Source organism: Carassius carassius, chromosome 19 (genome assembly GCF_963082965.1).
Source record: "Carassius carassius chromosome 19, fCarCar2.1, whole genome shotgun sequence".
In the NCBI taxonomy this organism is placed as follows: Eukaryota; Metazoa; Chordata; class Actinopteri; order Cypriniformes; family Cyprinidae; genus Carassius; species Carassius carassius.
In genome coordinates, this window is record NC_081773.1 from 11,991,577 (window position 1) to 12,013,912 (window position 22,336).

Consider the following 22,336-nt stretch of genomic DNA (forward strand, 5'->3'; position numbering starts at 1 on the left):
CTTCACTTTCCTCTCAACACTGTATCATCACGGCTAATTTCTTTTTGCTCTTCATTACACTATTGCCGTAATGAATGGGCAACAGAGTAGTCTATTTTTTGCAAACATTCCGCTGCTGTCTACATATTTTATCAATTTTATCAAACTCAATTAACACATAACAAAAATAATAGTGATGAGAACTGTTACAGTGGGGGAAAAACTGTGTCAGTGTTCGCAAAGTTCAGTTTCAAATAAAGCAACTCTCCAATGTATGTTTTTACTCATATCTGCTTTTGACCTCGGAAAATGAATGAGAAGGTGGAGCCCCAGAGCATAATGTGTAATCACCATGGACCAATAGCAGTTCGAGGGTGTTTAGCAGCCAATGTGTTGCAGTAGTTCTTTGATTTGGCTTGAAGTATATCAAGACTTCCTGAGGGTTTGGTTTTCCACGGTTGAGTGGAAGGTGGATGACGCATTTTTGGTCCTGGCTTCTTTTTTAGCTGTAACAACATTCCTTCAAGATATATAAACCTGTGCAAATTCAGAAGTGCTTTGCAGAATTTCAACCAACTCTTCTTCAACAGTACCAGCTCATAGGCTTGTAATTATTGCTGATTGTGAATGCTATGGTTGCTAAAATGGATGCTTCTCTATTGCTCTTGTTTCTTTTCTGCCTGGGATCAGCAGAAGCTGGGAAGTTACTGGTGATTCCAGCGTTTGGCAGCCACTGGACAGGCATGAAGCCTTTGGTGGAGGAGCTCGGCCGAAGAGGAAACCAGGTGGTGGTCGTCATCCCAGAGGAAGGTCTGAACATGGCTCCAGCAAAACATACCACCATGCTGACATATCCTGTGCCATACACAAAGGCCCAGCTACAAGAGAATATGAATGCAGGCTTAGAGAAGCTGTTGAGTGTAGATGTATCCACAGATCTGGCCAGGTTTCAGAGTTTCATCAACACCATGGATATGCTTAAAGGTATTGTATCCCGGAACGCAGAGGGTTTGCTCTCCAACAAGGACTTGATGAAGAACCTTCAAGAGTACAACTTTGATGCAATTCTCACAGATCCATTTGAGACTGTCGGAGTTATTGCTGCTGAATATCTCTCAATTCCAGCCATTTATATGCAAACAAGCCATCCCTGTGGTGTTGATGATCTTGCCAGTCAATGTCCAGCTCCAGCTTCTTATGTTCCGCAGCCTTTAACTCATTTTACTGACCGAATGAATCTCTGGCAAAGAAGTGTGAACCTGGTGAGGACTCTTCTTCAGCCCATGGCTTGTGAGCGAATGTTTGCTCGTGCAGATGAGATCGCCTCACATGTACTTCAGAGAAAAACATCAGTGGTGGAGATCATGAGCCAAGCAGCTCTCTGGTTTATGCATTTTGACTTTGCCTTTCAATTACCTCGTCCACTGATGCCTAACATGGTGTTGATTGGAGGAATGGACAGCAAGAAAGCAGAACCTTTGTCACAAGTAAGTTTTTCTAATAGTTGTAATGCAATCATATAGTGTATATTAACACATTTCTTGCCAAATATTTCATAAATTTAAACTATGGGTTTTTATAACTACACTGTTTAATAAGAATAAGAAGCATTCATAAGAGATATTTAGCTGTGAAAATGTCAAGAGTTGCCCAATAATACAGCCCATATATGCCCAACCCTTTTTTCAATTTTATTTATGCATTAATCGTAATAATCCCCTTCAACTGCTGCAACTGATAAAATGGTTGGTTTGTGGTTGGTCCTGAATCTGTTCCTCTTTAGTTCAGCTAAAGCATTTTAAAAGCATTGCTTCTGTTTCCGGGTTACTGGAGTTGCATTCAGTTGTGGGCAGTGCAACATGGTCCAACAATATTTGTGTCAAATAGCGCCACCATGTACCTGAAAAAAAAAGTAATAATTCAGAGCATTGTAGCCTGTTCATTTAAATATCAACTGTTCTTTCAATAGTAAATAAATGAATAAAGATTGTACATTGTATCTGGTCAAAAAATTAACTTGAGTGAAAGTATTAAATGTTTCTACATTGAATTGTGTATGGCAACCAAGCAGACAATGGAACTTTTTCTCATCTAACTTTGAAAGTTTTTTAAGAAACATGTGTCCTGACTATGTAAGAAACACCAGATGTCAAGTACATTCACATTATTCACTTACATTTAACAAACAGCTAGTATAGGATTGTATTCCTTTCAGCATGTTATAGTATCATACCTGTGCTAATCAGAGCATGAAGAGAACATGCTTTTTTGTCGGATAACCATACTCTAAAACATTTTACATAGTTTGGGTCACCACTGCAGTGCAAACATGGCCATGTGCATTTTTAAGAGATAATAAGTAACCTAACTGGTCAGTGTACTTTGCAAAAATGTGCTTGGTTGATGTGCTTTGTTTGTTAGAGTTTACTGGAGTATTCAAATCAGCTCAAAGTCTCCCCTTTGTATTTTCTGTTAAATATAAAAATAATAAAGTGTAATAAAATTTTAAAAGCAGTACAACAAGCATAAACTATGCAAGGACCAAACTCAGTGTACAGTCTATCGCAACATACAATTTCTATAAAATATACATTAAAAATGCATACTGTTGCACCAAAAAGGCTCACCTTAAAATGTATACATTTCATTGCATTAGTCATAAAACAACTTTGTCACAACAGATTAGTTCTAATATCAGTCATTTTGCCACTTCTGCTGACTTTGCTGCTGCTGCCTGTCATCAACTGCAAATTTGAAGAGAACCAGCATGTTCTGGTCTTGCTAGTGAATGATTCACCAGAGCATGTTATCTGAAAAAAAAAAAAAGGTCTGCCTTTATAATCTTCTTGAATAAGTCTACATCAATGCAGACGGCTGCATCTTTGCTTAATATCACTCAGCTTTATTCATTTAGATCTAGATACTTTTCTCACTCTGCTACTAAGGGCATGCTTTGCTGTTGAAGAATGAAGATTGTGATCTTTTCGAGCACAACCTTTGACTTGGTGTTGAAACTCCCCTTTTAGGATAAAAGCCTCTACCCTGCGTGCAGACTTTCAAGACAAGCAATACTACCAGCATACATGCTTGTAATCATTGCTGATTATGAATGATAGAATGGCTGCTTCTGTATTGTTCTTGTGTCTTTTTTGCCTGGGATCAGCAGAGGCTGGGAAGCTATTAGTAGTTCCTTCAGATGGCAGCCACTGGACAGGCATGAAGCCTTTGGTGAAGGAGCTCGGACGAAGAGGAAACCAGGTGGTGGTTGTCATCCCAGAAGTGAGTTTGAGCATGGGTCCATCACAGCATACCACCACTCTGACATATCCAGTGAACTACACCAAGGCACAGCTACAGGAGCAAGTGAATGCAGGTGTTACTACTCTGACAAGTGTAGATGTATCTACAGATCTGGCCAGGCTTCAGAATTTCATCAGAACAATGGATCTGCTGAATGTCCTTGTAACCCGAAATGTTGAGGGTTTGCTCTCCAACAAGGACTTACTGAAGAAGCTGCAAGAGTACAACTTTGATGCAATTCTCACAGATCCATTTGAGCTTACTGGACCTATTGTTGGTGAATATCTATCCGTTCCAGCCATTTATATACAAACAAGCCATCCTTGTGGTGCTGACACTCTTGCCAGTCAATGTCCAGCTCCAGCTTCTTATGTTCCACAAGGTTTTACTCATTTTACTGACCGCATGAATCTCTGGCAAAGAAGTGTTAACCTGGTGAGGACTGTTCTTCAGCCCATGGCTTGTGAGCGAATGTTTGCTCGTGCAGATGAGATCGCCTCACATGTACTTCAGAGAAAAACATCAGTGGTGGAGATCATGAGCCAAGCAGCTCTCTGGTTTGTGCATTCTGACTTTGCCTTTCAATTCCCACACCCGTTGATGCCTAACATGATCATAATCGGAGGAATGGACAACAAGAAAGCAGAACCTTTGCCACAGGTACTGTAAGTCTTCTGATAGCTGTTATTTTGCACTACTGCAGATTTGGCTGTGCTGTTGCCTATAATAACTCTCAAATGTGAAGAGAACGTGCCACTATCACAGATTAGAATTAAAGACACTTTAAATAGACCCTTTTTAATAATAGAAGTAAACATACACAAACCTCTATACGCCACTGGAAAAAAGTTCTCAATAGGTCTTTTCATGATAAATCTGTATTTATTTATTTATTTTTTAGACATTTTTGATTATTTGTGAAAATCACACCTGTACATGAGCTCAGGTAGTTCATAGAAGATGTTGGGTGAAGAGGGAACCTCTTTGAACAGAAAACAGTAGTTCTAAAACATCTTTGACGGTTTCTGGAATTTTAACACTTTACAAAACTCTACAAACCTGTTTTCCAGTTTTTATGTATGAGGAAGTGCAGTCTGCCCCCTTTTCAGCTCAATAAAATATGTATCGCCTGAAACACATTTCCCTTTTCTCAACGTAGATGGCATTGTAACCAGTATTTTAAGTCATACCATCAATTTTATTATTTATTTTGCCAAATCTTTAATTAATGTCTTAGCTAACTGTTTTCTGTGGTGCCCAGGAGGTAACATGGTCGGTTCACTTAGTTTTGTCATGGACACGACATATTAACTTGTGGGAAAGTTAAAATATGCCATGGCTATGAAATATAAATTTGTGGGAACATCATATTAACTCGTGGGAACGTCATTTTGTGTGGTAGCAACGAGATCATTTTGTTGAGGTAACAACATCATTATTGTAAATAATAGCCTACTGTAATGTACTTTGATTATGCTGACTGGAATTTTCTGCTGAAATGCAGTTTATATTTAACATATATTTCATTTTATTTTGTCTTATTAATAGAACGTAATTATAAATATTATTGTCACACTTTTTGGACTTTTGTGTTTGTTTTCATTGCCATCCCTATATTCTTTGACCTAGTTTCTGTCTCCCCTTGATTGTGTCATCATGTTCAGGTGTTTTGTGTCAATTACCCACGTTCCCCTTATAAGTTCAATTCTGTTCAATGTTTGGTTGTCCGGTCTTGTCGATGTGTATGTGTTTCTGCCTTCACCTTATGGATTATCTCTGTGTGGATTATTATCTTTGTATCATCATGAGAAATGGATATTGTTCCCTCAACATAGTATCTCGAGGCCATGACATAAGGATGTTGTTACCTCGACAAAATAATCACATTCCCAAAAGTTATTCTGTTGTGGCCATGACAAAACTAAGTGAACCGAACATGTCACCTCCCTGGCACCATAGTTTACAGTAATTCCATTAGATGTGTACTCTGAAACTGATGCAGTTACCTTGCAATTCCTATTGAGGATAGTCTTAAGTGCTGGAAACTCTGAACCATACATGGTTTTGAATTGTTTGTTTTATAACTTTGCCAGATGTCCCATAATGATCACAATTTGCATGATTAACTGGTCAATATTGCTTTTATCTCTGTAAGCACAATATATAGGTAATAACCCAGCATCTAAGGGTGTGTTGTGTTTGATTTTTTATCTTCAAGCACTTCAAATGTAATAAAGCATTTTGGTTTTTGGATAGGGGTTGTTTAATAGGTGATAGATTATTGATAAATATTAACAGTGTTTTATTTCAATTTCTGGTAAAATGTGACATAAATTTGCACATTTTAATGCGAGTACTACGGCATTTTTTTTTTACTTTCATTACTCTGTAGACACATCCAATTTTTGCAATGAGTTTTGCATTTGACAAGAACAAGGATAATTTATAAAAAATAAGTTATCTTTATCTGTGCAAAGGTTACATAGTCATATGCTTTTTCTTTTATTCCCTACTTTCATCTATAATGTTAAAAACCATATCCATTTATTCCATTTAATATTTTTTGCATGACATAACATTTTTTTTTTAACTTTCACCCATATTGGTTGCCTCATTGCCTTATATAAAGTCCCACCCACTTACAGTGGTCTCCACCTCCACTGAACATAAATCCTACTCTTTGTGAGACATTGGAGGACTTTAAGTTGTGCATTACCAAACTGATTTTGCGGACTTCTGCTCCAGCTTGCATATGTATATATATATATATATATATATACCAGAGGAAAAAAATGACTGGCCTGTTGTTGCTTCTGGGTCTCTTCTTGGGTTCAGCTGAAGCTGGGAAACTGTTGGTTATACCATCAGATGGCAGTCACTGGTTGGGGATGAAGCCTGTTGTGGAGGAGCTGGGGAGGAGAGGAAACCAGGTGGTGGTTGTCATCCCAGAGGCGAGTCTGAGCATGGGTCCTTCAGAGCATACCACCACCCTGACATATCCAGTGAACTACACCAAGGCTGATCTACAAACACATTTAGAAGGCAATTTAACTGAAATTCTGAGTACCGACCTCTCTTCTGACCAGTCCAAGTTCCTGGTTTTCTTCTACCAAATGCACATTCTTCAAAGGTTCATAATAAGGAATGCAGAGGGTCTGTTCTTTAAAGAGGACTTGATGAAGAAGCTTCAAGACTACAGCTTTGATGCGATTCTCACCGACCCATTTGAGCCTGTTGGGGTTATTATTAGTGAATATCTCTCCATTCCAGCTATTTATATGCAAATAAACCTTCCTTGTGGTGTCGACACTCTTGCCAGCCAAAGCCCAAGTCCACCCTCTTATGTTCCACAGCGTAATACTCACTTTACAGACAAGATGAATTTGTGGCAGAGGTGTATCAACCTGGTAAGGACTCTGCTGCAGCCCATGGCTTGTAAATACATGCATACTGAAGCAGATGAAATTGCCTCTCGTGTACTTCGGAAAAAAACATCAGTTATGGAGATCATGAGCCGTGCAGCTCTCTGGTTTATGCGCTTTGAATTTGCCTTTGAATTTCCACGACCATTGATGCCTAACATGGTGATGATAGGAGGAATGGCAACCAAGAAGCCAAAACCATTGACACAAGTAAGCTCTTATTTGCATGCAAATTATCAGCGCCGTAGCTCTCTTTTTCATGTGATGTTTCTCAGTCTTTCTCTGTCATTGTCATGGACTGTAAACATAGCCAGCAAACCATTTAGAGTGTTTTGTTTGAATGAATGACAGCTAATGGGCTGAGGTAGAAACTGTTTGGGTCTTTTCACACAGAGCAAAATCATTTTAGAAATACACATTCTCTTTAAACATCTCTACCTATAGTAATATTAAAAAGACTGTCTATTTCTGGACACTGAGGCAAAGTACAGATTTGTTGAAGGTTGACGCCTCCTTCTTGTAATAAACTGTCAGTTAACTATTTCCTAACTTGAGCACATGTTATCATGATAGCTGATTAAAAAATCTAGCTGGAGTGTATGGAGTCAAAAGAGTCTCAATAAAGATAAATGCACACACTACATTCACATATGCACACATAGGATTCATACATGCACACACATAATTCATAAATACACACACAGGATACACAAATGCGCACAAAATTCACAAATGCACACACAAAATTTAAAAAGCACAGAAGATTCACAAATGCATACAAAATTCAGAAATGCACACAAAATTCAGAAATACACACACAATTCAGAAATGCAGACAACATTTACAAATGCGCTCAAGATTCACAAATGCACAGAACAAGATTCAGTAATGTATTTCTGATGCACACACACACATATATCTTGATTTACAAACTGCTTGTGGTCTGTGAACTTCATTGCATTTGTGTGTGAATTTTGAGACTCCACTGACTTGGCTCGACACACAAATGCCTTTTTTTAAACAGGGAATGATCTGCAACCAATCAGATATCTCCCTTGTTTTAGCCAATCACAAGAATGCACCCCACGTGGGGGATTGTTTACTTATAAGCCAATCAGCGAACGACTCACTTTCTTCAGCGAACAACTCACTTTCCTCACGCAGCGAACGACTCACTTTCCTCAGCGAACGATTCACTTTCCTCACGCAACGAACGACTCACTTTCCTCAGCGAACGACTCACTTACCTCACGCAGCCGGACACCCAATTTGCGCAGCAGGAGACTCACTTTCCGCAGCCGGAGAGTCACTTTCCTCTCGCAGCGAACGACTCACTTTCCTCACGCAGCGAACGATTCACTTTCCTCACGAGTCACGCAGCGAATGACTCACTTTCCTCACGCAGAGAGCAACTCACTTTCCTCAGCGAACGATTCACTTTCCTCACGCAGCGATCAACTCACTTTCCTAAGCGAACAACTCACTTTCCTCACGCAGCCGGAGACCCACTTTTCGCAGTCGGAGAGTCACTTTCCTCTCGCAGCGGACCACTGACTCTCTCTTCATGTAGGGACGGAATATTATAATTAAAGTGACTTCTATATTGCATCCAAAAGAATATTTAGATATATTTAAATATTCAAAAAGGTGTAAATTTTTTTTTTACTTTCATTAAAATATTTCAATAAAATGAAATAATTGCCTATTGCAAATTTATGAATCCATTGTTAACTTTTTTTTCTGCAGTCTCTGGGCTATATGTATTGAGACATTTTTTAATTTATATTTTGTAAAAAATAATAAAAAATAAACCTGAATTGTAATCTAAACATCTGTATTTTCATACAATTTCATAAATAAGTAGGCTATAATATGCACCACAGGCATATTGCTGTGTGAACGCGTTCATGTGATTGGCTTATAAGTAAACAATCCCCCACGTGGAGTGCGTTCTTGTGATTGGCTAAAAGAAGGGAGATATCTGATTGGTTGCAGATCATTCTTTGTTTAAAAAAGGCATTTGTGTGTTGAGCCAAGTCAGGGGAGTCTCAAAATTCACACACAAATGCAGTGAAGTTCACAGACCGCAAGCAGTTTGTAAATCAAGATATATGTGTGTGTGTGCATCAGAAATACATTTCTGAATCTTGTCCTGTGCATTTATGAATCTTGAGCGCATTTATAAATGTTGTTTGCATTTCTGAATTGTGTATTTCTGAATTTTGTGTGCATTTCTGAATTTTGTATGCATTTGTGAATCTTCTGTGCTTTTTAAATTTTGTGTGTGCATTTGTAAATTTTGTGCGCATTTGTGTATCCTGTGTTTGTATTTATGAATCATGTGTGTGCGTGTATGAATCCTGTGTGTGCATATGTGAATGTAGTGTGTGCATTTATCTTTATTGAGACTCTTTTGGCTCCATAGGAGTGGGACCTATTAAATTACACACCGTGTTTTATAGCCTTAAAGCTAAGTGTTGAGGAAGATATACAGTATATCTAAGTGCAATCACAGTTCTTGCGTTTGTTCAAAATAAAAAATTAATCAAAATCTTACATTTATTGTTTCCCCTCTAGCCAGATAAAAAAGCTTCAGCAGATAAAGCAAACAACTGAGCATCATATTTAATATCCTGTAAGTTTGCGTTTATATTGGTGACAATACAGTATATGAGAGAAATGGATTTGTTTTACTCTTACTGATTTAAATGTAGGCTAAGTTTTAATTAATATGTAACTTCATACATAAGAAAAATTGCACACTCTCTGTGGGCTTATTAATGTGTTAAGATATATATTTAATGTTTTAATATATTTAAGTTTAAGATTAAAAAGCTATATATACAATTTCCTCATATATGGAATAAAGTACAAAAATGTGCATAATAGCTCAGGCTCCAAAATTTCTCTGCATGAAAATATATACATTACATATGTACAGCTGGTTAATAAGAGGTCCAAACTAATAGCACCTACAACAGTAGAAAAAGAAATGCTTCTTGTTTTGAGAAAGACACACCTTGGCTGTGAGTGATCTAATCAAGAGTACGTATTTAGACAGTGTCACATTTGCTTAGAATGACTAAAGCCCAGAAAGTCCTTAAATGAAGATGTTTGGGCATGTTTTATGTGAATTACTTACTTCTGGCATGCAGTCGCTTGTTTAGAATACTCCTTTAACATTAGAAGAGGTTAAGAACAAATTAATATGAACACACATGTTGTAAATTGTGCAGAAATTTCATGGGAAGTCCATTTGTGAGTATAAATACAAATACTCAAATAGCTAGTGAATGAGACCCATTGATTGCGTCAATGCCAATATTTAGATAAGCATATCCTACTAGCTGCAGACTTCGCCACCCCTTTGAAACGAGTCTTGATTTCGGACTCATTTTAAGATTGTACTTTAAAAAAGACAATAGAACTGTGTTTTACTTGCTTAATCTTCTGCTGCTGTATTTTATACCACTGGTAGACTGGCTGGTGTGTGGGTGCTTCTAAGTCTGCACGTATTTAATTTTAGCTCAAGCTGGGAAACTGTTGGTTATACCGTCAGATGGCAGTCACTGGTTATGGATGAAACCTATTGTAGAGGAGGAAGGAGAGGAAACCAGGTGGTGCTGTGATCCCAGAGGCAAGTGTTTATGGGTTCTTAAGAGGCTTTACAGGTGCTATAGTTGGATGTGTATATTTAATTCTTAATCTCTGTCAACCTTGTTAAATAAGAACTAGAATAACATAAATTTTCAGTAAGTTGTACAAGAACCTCAAAGATCTATACATTTGGATGAAGCCTACTAGTGGTGGACACTACCATACTAGGTTTTTTTTCTTTTCTTTTTTTGCTGTTTAAATGGTAATTACATTAAAACTCTCAACTGTGCTGTTAGTCTGAATATCAACATGGGCCAACAACAACACTCTTGTTTGAGTTCTTGAGTATATAAAAATAACTACATTCTTTAATGTTTTAATAGGCAAGGACAACGACCTAAATGGGAGGTTTTATTAAAACTAACTAGAACCCCTGATTTATAAGGTCTTAGAGAAGTAATCATTAGAAATATATGATGTCATTACATATTAACATTTAACAAGAGTGAAAAAGAGACATTTCATTTGATGTTAGTCAGGGTGTGTATGCATTCTGTACTGCTAGCTATGAAATTTCAAAGTATTCATGACGACCTTTAAAAATACTTTTTAAGATACATTTTAGAAGAATGTTCTAAAGCTGTTGATAAATACCCACCTGTATCATGAAAGTGCTCTGTCAGATTGTAGGTATTTTAATTATAAAAGAATGAAACCGGTCATCATGTGTAAAAACATCTTTCAGGACTTTCTTTCACTCTGAGTAGTGTGCTTTTGGCCGCTAAGCCCCTCATGCCACAGACCTCCCCTGTGTGAAAGTTCATGTACTTGCGTGACTGTCTTGTGTTCTTATGTGTATAGGGAGGAGCTGGGAATAATCACTGAACTTGATGTGAGGTAATCCTACCACTGCCAATTCATAGTGATTTGCAAAACTGTTTTGAGAGTAGCATGCCACTATTTATGTACAAAGGTAAAGATAAAAGCAAAAACTGTAGCCTCTAACAAACTCTGGTCTTATGAAAACAAAAGAAAATGAATAATGTATGGTTTTATAAACATTTGTGGGGGGAAACAACCACTGGAAAATATAGGTAATCTTTGGTTTAGTTTTGGCTTATTTTTATTAATTTGATTGGATCGGTTGGTCATTATCATTTGCTGTTGCTGTGATCTTATGTGAGAGAGAGGTTGTATCTCCCTCATGCAAGTAAACACATCATTAGAGACAAATTGTTTATAGTAAATAAACGGCAATATTTAATAAAAAATAAGAACCATTCAATTTGATTTCATGGTGAATTCAAATAGTTCAGATCAATCTACATGCAGGAATAAAATAAACGGAAATTATATCACAAAGACGCGCCCTGCAGACCCTCATGACTGTGTATAAAGGTCAAAAGTCTCTTGAAATATCAGATAAGCTGAACTTTATATGATAAGACAATGTTAGTTTGGTTCATGTGGTGCAACTCCCCAATAGTATGATTAACCTATTACAGACATTTGGTCCTATTTACCTTTGTATTAACAAGTCCTTTAAAAGTTGTTTTATGCTAGTACATTCCTGAAATCATTAACCCAGAGTCGCATTTACATTTAACTCACTTGTGAGACTTTAATCTGCAGTCCAGGGACATCATGAAAGAGCGTATAACCGTTGTGCTGTACCCATATGCTGCAAGTGACCTATCAAAAACTCACTCCCCTTTTGTCTAGATTTGAGGTCCCTCCTCTTTTGAAAATATCCCCAATCCTCTTAAATGTATCACATTTCTGCTGTCTGCTGTATGAGTGTTAGAAAGATGGTGAGAGCACTGACTGTTTCCGCTCTGGGGCTTCTAGCTTTGCTATGCTTGTTCCCTTCGGAGCCTGTGCAGGCTGGGAAAGTGCTTGTCTTGCCAGTGGATGGCAGCCACTGGTTGAGCATGAAGATCCTGGTGGAAGAGCTTTCTCGGAGGGGTCATGAGGTGGTGGTCCTGGTCCCTGAAACCAGTGTTCTGATTGGGAGGTCTGGTAATTACACCACTAAGTTTTTTCGTGTGCCGTACACCCTTGCTGAACTAAATGATAACTTGGACCACATAAGGAAAAGTGCGCTTGAGAAGCCTCTGCAGTTGACTGATATCATTGTAAATCTGGGGAACCTGATGCGGTTCACGGATATGCAGGTAAAAGCCTGTGAATTGCTGCTGTATGACAAGTCCCTGATGAAGAGTCTTAGAGAAACAGGATTTGATGTTTTGCTCACTGACCCTTTCCTGCCCTGTGGCACCATCATTGCAGATTCCTTCTCACTCCCTGCAGTTTATTTCTTGCGTGGACTTCCCTGTCGGCTTGATGAGGCAGCTGCCCAGTGTCCCTCACCTCCATCTTTTGTCCCACGCTTCTTCACTGGTTTCTCAGATAAGATGACTTTTTCTCAGAGAGTGAGAAACACACTTATGACAGTTTTCGAAAAGTACTTATGCCACAAACTTTTTGCCAGCTTTGGTGAACTGGCCAGTAGATATCTACAGAAGGACACAACGTACAAAGAGCTGTTGAGCCACGGTGCAGTCTGGCTTCTAAGGTACGACTTTACCTTAGAGTATCCCAAACCCCAGATGCCGAACATGGTCCAAATAGGGGGCATCAGCAGTGCTAAGAAAGGTCCACTGACAAAGGTAAGATGTTAATGAACAGTCATTCTTAGTTGTTCTATGTTGTCTGGTGCACAAAATGCAAATCTTTCACATTGGCACATACATTTTACAAATGTATAATGCACTTACTGATAAGACTTTACTGTTAATGCAAATAATGCAAATAATAATAATAATAATAAAACTTAAAAAAATAAACCATTCAGCACTATTGCATTTTCATGGAGTCAGATCAGAAAGATTGTTTATATTCTGTGCAAATTCATCAGTGCCGGTTTTTCAGGGGTTTAGATCATGTATGCAAAAGGCTATTTAGACCCCAGGCAAAATATTATTCACTGATTTTTCTGATTACTAGAGTGGACTATACTTGCTATGTCATTATGACAGGTTGGAGTTGTAGGTCTAAGTCAACATACCCTGATCCCTTTGATTGCCATGAGTTTATGTGTAGTAATACTAAAACATGAACTTTGAAAGAACATTTGAATATTTGTTGAATATTTGGTATTTTACATCACACAATGTTCAGTGCCAGGGCAACCAAGATATCATTTTGAATGCTCCAAATTCACTGGAACAAGCATAAGAACAAAATCACAAGTGCACACGTGTTGTGAATTGGGTAGAAAATGTCCATGGGAAGTTCTCCTTTGTGCATAAACATAATCCACAAACATTTATTAGTGATTGAGATGCATAGATTGATTCTGCGCTACAGGACTGAGATAATCCTTCTTTCTGTTAATATCGCCACCCATTTGAACCTTGTCCTGACTCATTTTAAGATGGTACTTTAACCTGTGTGGTTAGACTGCATGAGTGTGTTTCTTCATTGATCTCCTTCAACTGCCACTGTCCTTCACACCACTGATAAAATGGCTAGCTTGTGGTTGCTCTTGGGTCTCTTACTTTCTAGTTCAGCTGAAGCTGGGAAACTGTTGGTTATACCATCAGATGGCAGTCACTGGTTGGGGATGAAGCCTATTGTGGAGGAGCTGGGGAGGAGAGGAAACCAGGTGGTGGTTGTCATCCCAGAGGCGAGTCTGAGCATGGGTCCTTCAGAGCATACCACCACTCTGACATATGCAGTGAACTACACCACGGCTGAATTAAAAGCGAGCATAGCAGATGAATTCAACACCATTCTGAGCATTGATATCTCTACAGACCTAGCCAAGTTTCAGGCATTCATTATCTCACTGGATGTTCTGCCCATGTTTATATTGAGGAATGCAGAGGGTTTGCTCTTCAACAAAGACTTGATGAAGAAACTGCAAGAGTACAACTTTGATGCGATTCTCACAGATCCATTTGAGCCTGTTGGAGCTATAGCTGGTGAATATCTCTCCATTCCAGCTGTTTATATGCTAATAAACCATCCTTGTGGTGTCGATACTCTTTCCAGTCAATGTCCAGCACCAGCTTCTTATGTTCCACAGCCTTTAACTCATTTTACTGACCGCATGAATCTCTGGCAAAGAAGTGTGAACCTGGTGAGGACTCTTCTTCAGCCCATGGCTTGTGAGCGAATGTTTGCTCATGCAGATGAGATCGCTTCACATGTACTTCAGAGAAAAACATCGATGGTGGAGATCATGAGCCATGCAGCTCTCTGGTTTTTGCGTTTTGACTTTGCTGTGGAATTCCCACGTCCAGTGATGCCTAACATGGTGATGATTGGAGCAACAGTTAGCCAGAAACCCAAACCTCTGTCACAAGTGAGTCGTTATTGTTCAGTTCTTAATAGGATTATACTAGTGCTGTATGTGTGGATTTAATTTTATTAAAAAACACAAATTTTTTGTTTAATCTTTGTAGTTATCCTGAAATAGAAAAAAAGCGACATGTAAGTTACCCAACCCAGTCTCCAGTATGACTGGATAAGCACGGTTATCCAAATAATAATAATAATAATATCTGTGAAGAACTCATAAAAAACACTTAAAGATCTACAAGTATGGGCAGAGAAGCTGTTGCTGATGCCTACAGATGGCAGATGCTTGACCCTATACTACTCCTACTTATTCTGCTGCCATATCGTTATATAGCAGAAATAAGAATAGTAGGTGTTTTGATGTTTTTAGCAACTTAGTCCAAAGCTCTAAGACCTTTCACATTTGTCAGGTTTTCATTTTCTGCTTGTCTGTATTTGTCAGTTTGTGAATTAATGGTGGGAATTTTTCAACGAATCTTTTTGCAGATTGCATAGATGCACCAGTAGGTGACACTCAAGGATATATATAAAGCCACATTCTTTCATCTTTCATACAGACAGTGAGAGCAAACCTGTTTGGTGTGGACCAGTTTTAGTACCAAACTAATAAGGACGTTAGCTGAATTCATAAGGGGTTACATTGTAAACTCTTGACATTATTAGTAATTTGTGGCTTTGACTGTTGTTATTATTGTTGATGACACTGATAAATATGATGGCATTAAATTTGAATTCAGTGTGCATACATTTTTTTTAATAACCAGAGAAAGAGAGATAGTAGATTTGATGTAAAGTATGGTATGGGTGCATTCTGAATATGTACTTTATTATAGCAAGTATCTCTGGGTATTCATGACAACACTCAAAAGTACAATTCATTTGTTTGAGCCATTGTTAAATATCTGTTTCCACTGCATCATTAAAGTGTGAAGACGCCTATAGGTTATTTTAACTGTAAGCTGGAAAAGCTTAGACTCTCAAACATTTCTTTCCTTTAGACATGTTGTCAACATATTGTTTTTCTCTATTGTATCATCAGCTCCTTATCTTTGCAGCCAATGAATCAAAGTGAGAGTGATTCACCTGCAAACAGGTCCTTGTGTAAAACGTGCTCTGTAATCTTTCTCTCAGCACGTATTTTCAAAGAAGAGATCTTATGATCACCACAGCCCTTGTAAGTGAGAGTTCATGTTTTTTTGCGTGACTGCCTTCTGTTCCCATGTGTATAGGGAGGAGCTGGGACTAATTGAGTTTGCACAATATGTAAGGTGATCCTGCTACTGCCAATACATAATGACTTGCAGAATTGTTTTGAAAGTAGCAAGTAGCTCCTCTTATGATTATCAATCATTTATTTTAATGTTAATAATTATTTGAATTTTTATTCTTCTTGTAAATTCTTGAAAAGTAGTTTTGCCCAATCTTTTATTATAACAATCAAGCTACATGTAGAAGAAAAAAAAAACATAAAACAGGAAATTATATGAGTGATCACTGCAGACTCTCATGACTATGTGTCAAGGTCAAAAAGTTTAATATAATTTTAGTTCAGTTTCATGCTACGCCGCTCCCTGAAATCATGATATTTATTGAAAAACTTTATGTTTCCTTTTGAGAAATTTGTAAACTAAAAAAAAGTGAAGTGACATTCAGCCAAGTATGGTGACCCATACTCAGAATTTGTGCTCTGCATTTAACCCATCCGAAAATGCACACACACAGAGCAGTGAACACACACACACTGTGAGCACACACCCAGAGCAGTGGGCAGCCATTTATGCTGCGGCGCCCGGGGAGCAGTTGTGGGTTCAGTGCCTTGCTCAAGGGCACCTAAGTCGTGGTATTGAGGGTGGAGAGAGAACTGTACATGCACTCCCCCCACCCACAATTCCTGCCGGCCCGGGACTCGAACTCACAACCTTTCGATTGGGAGTCCGACTCTCTAACCATTAGGCCACGACTTGTTAGTTTATGCTACCTGATTCATTAAATACTGGCATATCGAACCTTTAAAGTGTTACTGATATATAATCTAGTTTGGTCCTCTTTTGTATGAACAAAGCATTCTATAGATAACTTCTTATGTTTGTATGCTCTTGAAATGATTAACCCAGAGCTACATTTAACACACTTCTTAAACTTTAAACTGCATTACAGTGATATCATGACAGAATGTAAAAAGTTCATTCGTTGTGTTGTACACACATGCTGCCAGTGACATATGAACACCCATTTCCCTTTTGTCTAGTTTTGAGGCCCCACCTCTTTTGAAATCATTCCCAGCCCCCTTAAATGTATCATATTCCTGCTGTATGAGTGTTAGAAAGATGGTGAGAGCACTGACTGTTTCCGCTCTGGGGCTTCTAGCTTTGCTATGCTTGTTCCCCTCGGAGCCTGTGCAGGCTGGGAAAGTGCTTGTCTTGCCAGTGGATGGCAGCCATTGGTTGAGCATGAAGATCCTGGTGGAAGAGCTTTCTCAAAGGGGTCATGAGATCGTGGTCCTGGTTCCTGAAATCAGTGTTCTGATTGGGAGGTCTGGTAATTACACCACTAAATCTTTTCGTGTGCCCTACACCCATGCTGATCTGAAGGCCAACTTGGACAACATAGAGAGGAATGCATTTGAGAAGCCTCCGAAACTGACTGATATTTTTGAGAATTTGGGGAACCTGATTCAGTTCTTGAATATGCATGTGACAGCCTGTGAATGGCTGCTGTATGACAAGTCCATGATGAAGAGTCTTAGAGAAACAGGATTTGATGTTTTGCTCACTGACCCTTTCCTGCCCTGTGGCGCCATCATTGCAGATTCCTTCTCGATTCCAGCCGTTTACTTCTTGCGTATGATTCCCTGTCTGCTTGATGTGGAAGCCACACAGTGTCCCTCACCTCCGTCTTTTGTGCCGCGCTTCTTCACTGGTTACACAGATAAGATGACTTTCCCTCAAAGAATAGAAAACACGATTATGGCAGTTTTTGATGCTTTCCTATGCCGCAAACTGTTTGCTAGCACTGATGAATTGGCCAGCAGATATCTGCAGAAGGACACTACATACAAAGAGCTTTTAAGTCACGGTGCAGTCTGGCTTCTAAGGTATGACTTTACCTTTGAGTATCCAAAACCCCAAATGCCGAATATGGTCCAAATAGGGGGCATCAACTGTGCTAAGAAGACCCCATTGACAAAGGTAAGATGCAAATTCATCAGTGTAAAACTTTGTGCAGTTAAAGCATTTAGGCCATGTTTGCAGTAGGCCTTTTAGATGCTAAATAATACATTATTCAATACATTTTTTAACAACTAGTCTAGAGTGGACTATGCTCTGCCCCACTATGTCATCCATGCACAAAGCCTGGCTGGTTAGATCTGTTGATCAAATTAGAAGCTGTTGGTCCAGGTCAACATGACCTAATCCATGCTGATGCCATGAATTTATGAGCAGTAACATTAGAACATGATGTACTATGTACTTTGAAAGAGACTGGTTGCATCACATGATGTTTATGAAACAGTTTCTGTTGTTTCTGTTATGCAGAGCTTGTCTGCAATGACATTGTTGGAGATTGCCAACCTACATAATCATAAACTATGTTTAACCCTAAATCAGGCAACATGACCCACGAGTCACATAGTTTTTATTGTCTTTTTTGGGGCATAAGAATAATTTTTTAATTAAATCCTTTTATCATTTATCAATGCCTGGTCTGCCTCAAGTATGCTGGTCACATGATTTGCTTCAAGTTTTCAGTGATCTATTAGTCAGCCTGATCTAAATCCAACATGTCTGCCAGTGGTGGAGAACATTCAGATTTTGAGGTAGTTAATTATATATTAAACTTACTTTTCTTTTGGAAAAAAAAATTATATTACTGCTAACATTAATTCTGAAGATTGTCTTAGGGTGCTGAAGAAAAAAAAATAGTCATATGTTGTTTATGTTGTTATTTAGCAAGTTTTGAAATGTATGACTCCTGAGTCAATTTGCCTGTTTAGGGTATAAAAAAGAGAGTATTGAGTATATTGAGAATATACGTAACATTACACTAAATTTAAATGGTTGTAATTTAAGAATGTTTTGGAATATAGACATAAGTTTGGTCTTGTTTTTTTTTAAAAAGAAAAAGTAACTTCAAAAAATGATTACATTTACTGTAAATCAAATGTACTCTAAATATTTTATATAAAATATATATTTTACAAAATAATTTTTACTCTAAAATTACTATCAAATCAAAGTCATATGTATAACCAATTTGTGTTCTAAATTTTAATTTGATATCACAAAATTTAACTTCCCATGAGAATTTTAGGCGTTGTATCAAAAATGGCCACTGGGTGTTTTTTTTTTTTTTTTGCATTCTCCTGTATCAAATTTATACATTTCAGTCTCAATATCAACAGTTGGCAGATGGGACCGTAAGACTAAGAACTTTCTGATGACATGTGTTTTGTCAAGATTTGTCCACTCTTGCCTGTTTAAGGGTTAAATATCTAAATGCAATCCACTACGGTCATAAGCTATACTTCTGAAGATGTGTATTATTCCATTAAACATAACTCTCAGAGAGTCAGTTTAGGACTTTGACCACTTTAATCTTTAAGAGGAAATGAGGTGCCCCTTTGTGTCTACAGTATGAAACAGAAGAAGCTTTTTGTATGGTTGTGCAATGTTAAGTAAGGAAACTCTTACTGTTAAGTAAATTCTTCTTTTATCAAGAGGTAGATCTGTTTATATGTTAATAGCTAAAAAACTTGAACTAACTGTTGCAGTATGCTGCTTTTCAAAGTTTTATGTGGATATCTGTGAATCTGTAAAGAATAACGAAGCAAGAAAGAGGAAGGATGGAGAGGCGAAGCTTCACTGTGAAAGCTTGCTGCACTGTGTCCGCAGAACATGAAACCTGTTCAGTGCTGACATGTGTTCTCTGTGCAGGAGCTGGAGGAGTTTGTCAACGGTTCTGGAGAGCATGGGTTTGTGGTCTTCACTCTGGGCTCCATGGTGTCCCAGTTACCCGAGGCCAAAGCCAGAGAGTTCTTTGAGGCATTCAGGCAGATACCTCAGAGGGTAAGTGATGATAGACTTAAAAATAAATCAATAAAAGACTACTTTTAAACACTTAGATGCAATTTAAATGTAAACTCATTTTTTTATTTATTTTTTTGGTCAAAGTAAGGCCAGGCATATATTTGTTAAACAAAATAATGTTATACCAAATAATGCATGTCAAGGATTTCATGGCTGGATATTACTAACCTTCATGATTCTCTTTGATTGGCAGGTGCTATGGAGGTACACTGGACCAGTCCCTGAAAATGCTCCAAAGAATGTCAAACTTATGAAGTGGCTGCCACAAAACGATCTCTTGGGTATGTATATATTCTCCTTTGACCCTCTAGCCCTCCTGTAAGACATTTTATTCATAGAAATTAGCTTTTTTTGCATTGCTAATAAAATTCAGAGTGTACATGATGTTTGAATTAATATGCCATATTATAATTGACTTCATCATGTCAATTGCTAACACACTATTACAATGAATGTGTTTTCCTTTAGGCCATCCTAAGGTTAAGGCTTTCATTACACATGGTGGATCACATGGAATCTATGAAGGAATCTATAATGGGGTGCCAATGGTGATGCTTCCTCTGTTTGGTGACCAAGGGGATAACGTTCAACGCTTAGTGTCTCGAGGAGTTGCAGAAACCCTGAGTATCCATGATCTGACCGCAGAAAAACTGCTGGTTGCATTGAGAAAGGTCATCAGTGATAAAAGGTAAACACAATCATGTTTAGCCTGTGCATGAAATCAGTTTGCAATTGACCTATCGGTAAGCCCTGCCCCCCTTAGTTACTGTTGCTAAATCTGACAAATTTGCTCACTGTCTTACAATGACAATTACTTCTACTGAGGTGTTTCTGATAAATTTAGGACACAGATGGACCTTCAAGTAGGACTTAAATATGCCATGGAGGGATATATAAAAGAAATTAAAACAAATTAAATGTTTGGAGCATAAACACCATTAAACCTATGAGAGCTTCTGATCTTCCATTGTTTCTCTATGACTCTGAAACCTAAAAATGTCAGAGTTCAGAGTAATTGATACTCGACCGCCATTGGCTCATCTGCGTTTGAGGGGAGGGGCTTACAGATAGGACAACTGTTTATATTCATGCCACATTTAGTATGGAATTCAAAGTGGAATATTAGTCCTTATTTAGAGTACTGCACTGTAAAAATGATTTTTCAAAGTTGTACAAAAAATAGTATAGTGCGTTTTCCAAGAACATTCTTTTTTCTAGGATTTTGAAGTCTTTCTACTTTAAAGTTTTACATTCCATTTTTTAATTATTTGTGAAATTTACTAACATTTTCTGAGTGAAAATTGTTTCTAACCATACCACACATTGAAATGTTTACATTATTGCAAGGACTGCAGTAGTTTTGTATGCAAAGATAAATATAAACATACTTCCTCCATCTTTGACTCAACAGCTACAAGGACAAGATGACCGAGCTTTCAGCTATTCATAGAGACCGTCCCATTGAGCCTTTGGACCTGGCTGTGTTCTGGACTGAGTTTGTTATGAGACACAAAGGGGCAGCGCATCTTAGACCTGCAGCCCATGAGCTGAACTGGATTCAGTATCATTCTCTGGACGTCATTGGCTTTCTCCTTCTCATTCTAGTGACAATTATTTTTGTGACTGTCAAAAGCTGCATGTTCTGTTTCAGGAAGTGTTTCAAGAAAACTCAGAAAAAGAAGAAGGAGTAAATTTTTCAAGTCATCATTTTGCAATGTCTGTTTCTGTGGGGTGATTGTTTAGAGACTTGTTTAATCTGTGATTTTATAAACTGCATACCTCTATTCCCTGGGTCAGTGACTTTAATAAAGCCTCACAAAACCTGAACGTGTCAGGTAAACATTTACATTTGTTATTTTTAGTTACAGTTTTTCTCAGTTGAATCATTATAAACAAATTGGTGAAAAGATTGTAAAAAAAAGGCTGCTTTTCACCTAATTCTTGAAGAAAACTTTTATCTTTTTGCTTGGTTATCCCTTAAGTTAAGATCATTAGTTTAGATAACATGACATAATAGTGCTTTGCAAGTTGGTCAGAACTTTACTTGGCAAGTAAAAAAAAAAAAAAAAAAAAAAGGATAATAATGTTATAGCTGCAAATCCTCAGAGAAGCAAAATGACCAGAGTTATTGCAACACTAAGTTTTTTAGCTTTTAACACTTGAGTATGTGTAATATAAAATATTTTTGTTTCTGTAAGTAAAATAAATTCTAGAGATGAAAATTCAGATTCAGATTACATATTTTTTAATCAAATAAATGCAGCCTTGGTGTGCATAACAAATTTCTAATGAATGTTTTCAAATGTCAATCATTTTGATACATTTAATGCAGGCAGGTAATAGTAGGGTACAACGGGGCTAAAATGTATAACTGCAGAAAAATATATATATACCTTGGTACTGAACATTAATGGAGCAAAAGATTTTGTGTGAAAATAAAGCATTTAAGTTTTTTATTTTGTTTAAAAATCATTAAAATATGAGGTGGAAAGAGGGAAGAGTATCTGCACTGGAGCTGGAGATTGCACTGGAGACTGGAGAAGGGAACTCCAAAACGGTGTGGCTTCCTTCCACTGACAGACAGGC

At 37.8% G+C, this 22,336-nt stretch overlaps 1 protein-coding gene across 6 annotated transcripts; it reads left to right on the forward strand.

The window, feature by feature from the left end:
* The first annotated feature begins 453 nt into the window (after positions 1-453).
* On the forward strand, positions 454-21,596 carry LOC132095083 (UDP-glucuronosyltransferase-like). Of its 6 annotated transcripts, none has more exons than XM_059499839.1 (5): positions 454-1,466; positions 19,598-19,729; positions 19,944-20,031; positions 20,219-20,438; positions 21,162-21,596. In XM_059499839.1, the coding sequence occupies exons 1-5, from the start codon at positions 612-614 to the stop codon at positions 21,439-21,441; spliced, it is 1,575 nt and encodes a 524-aa protein (XP_059355822.1). In that variant the 5' UTR covers positions 454-611; the 3' UTR covers positions 21,442-21,596. The 6 variants fall into 6 exon arrangements, with proteins under 6 accessions (XP_059355822.1, XP_059355821.1, XP_059355824.1 ...); XM_059499838.1 differs by lacking the exon at positions 454-1,466 and adding an exon at positions 3,055-3,939; XM_059499841.1 differs by lacking the exon at positions 454-1,466 and adding an exon at positions 6,057-6,911.
* Positions 21,597-22,336: the final 740 nt, after the last annotated feature.

Excerpts from the sequence above, each read along its gene's own strand:
- LOC132095083 (XM_059499836.1), top strand. The coding sequence starts at position 12,065 with ATGTATCACATTTCTGCTGTCTGCTGTATGAGTGTTAGAAAGATGGTG. Across the intron at positions 19,730-19,943 it reads TCAGGCAGATACCTCAGAGG|GTGCTATGGAGGTACACTGG; the intron begins GTAAGTGATGAT and ends TTTGATTGGCAG. Across the intron at positions 20,439-21,161 it reads AAGGTCATCAGTGATAAAAG|CTACAAGGACAAGATGACCG; the intron begins GTAAACACAATC and ends TTGACTCAACAG.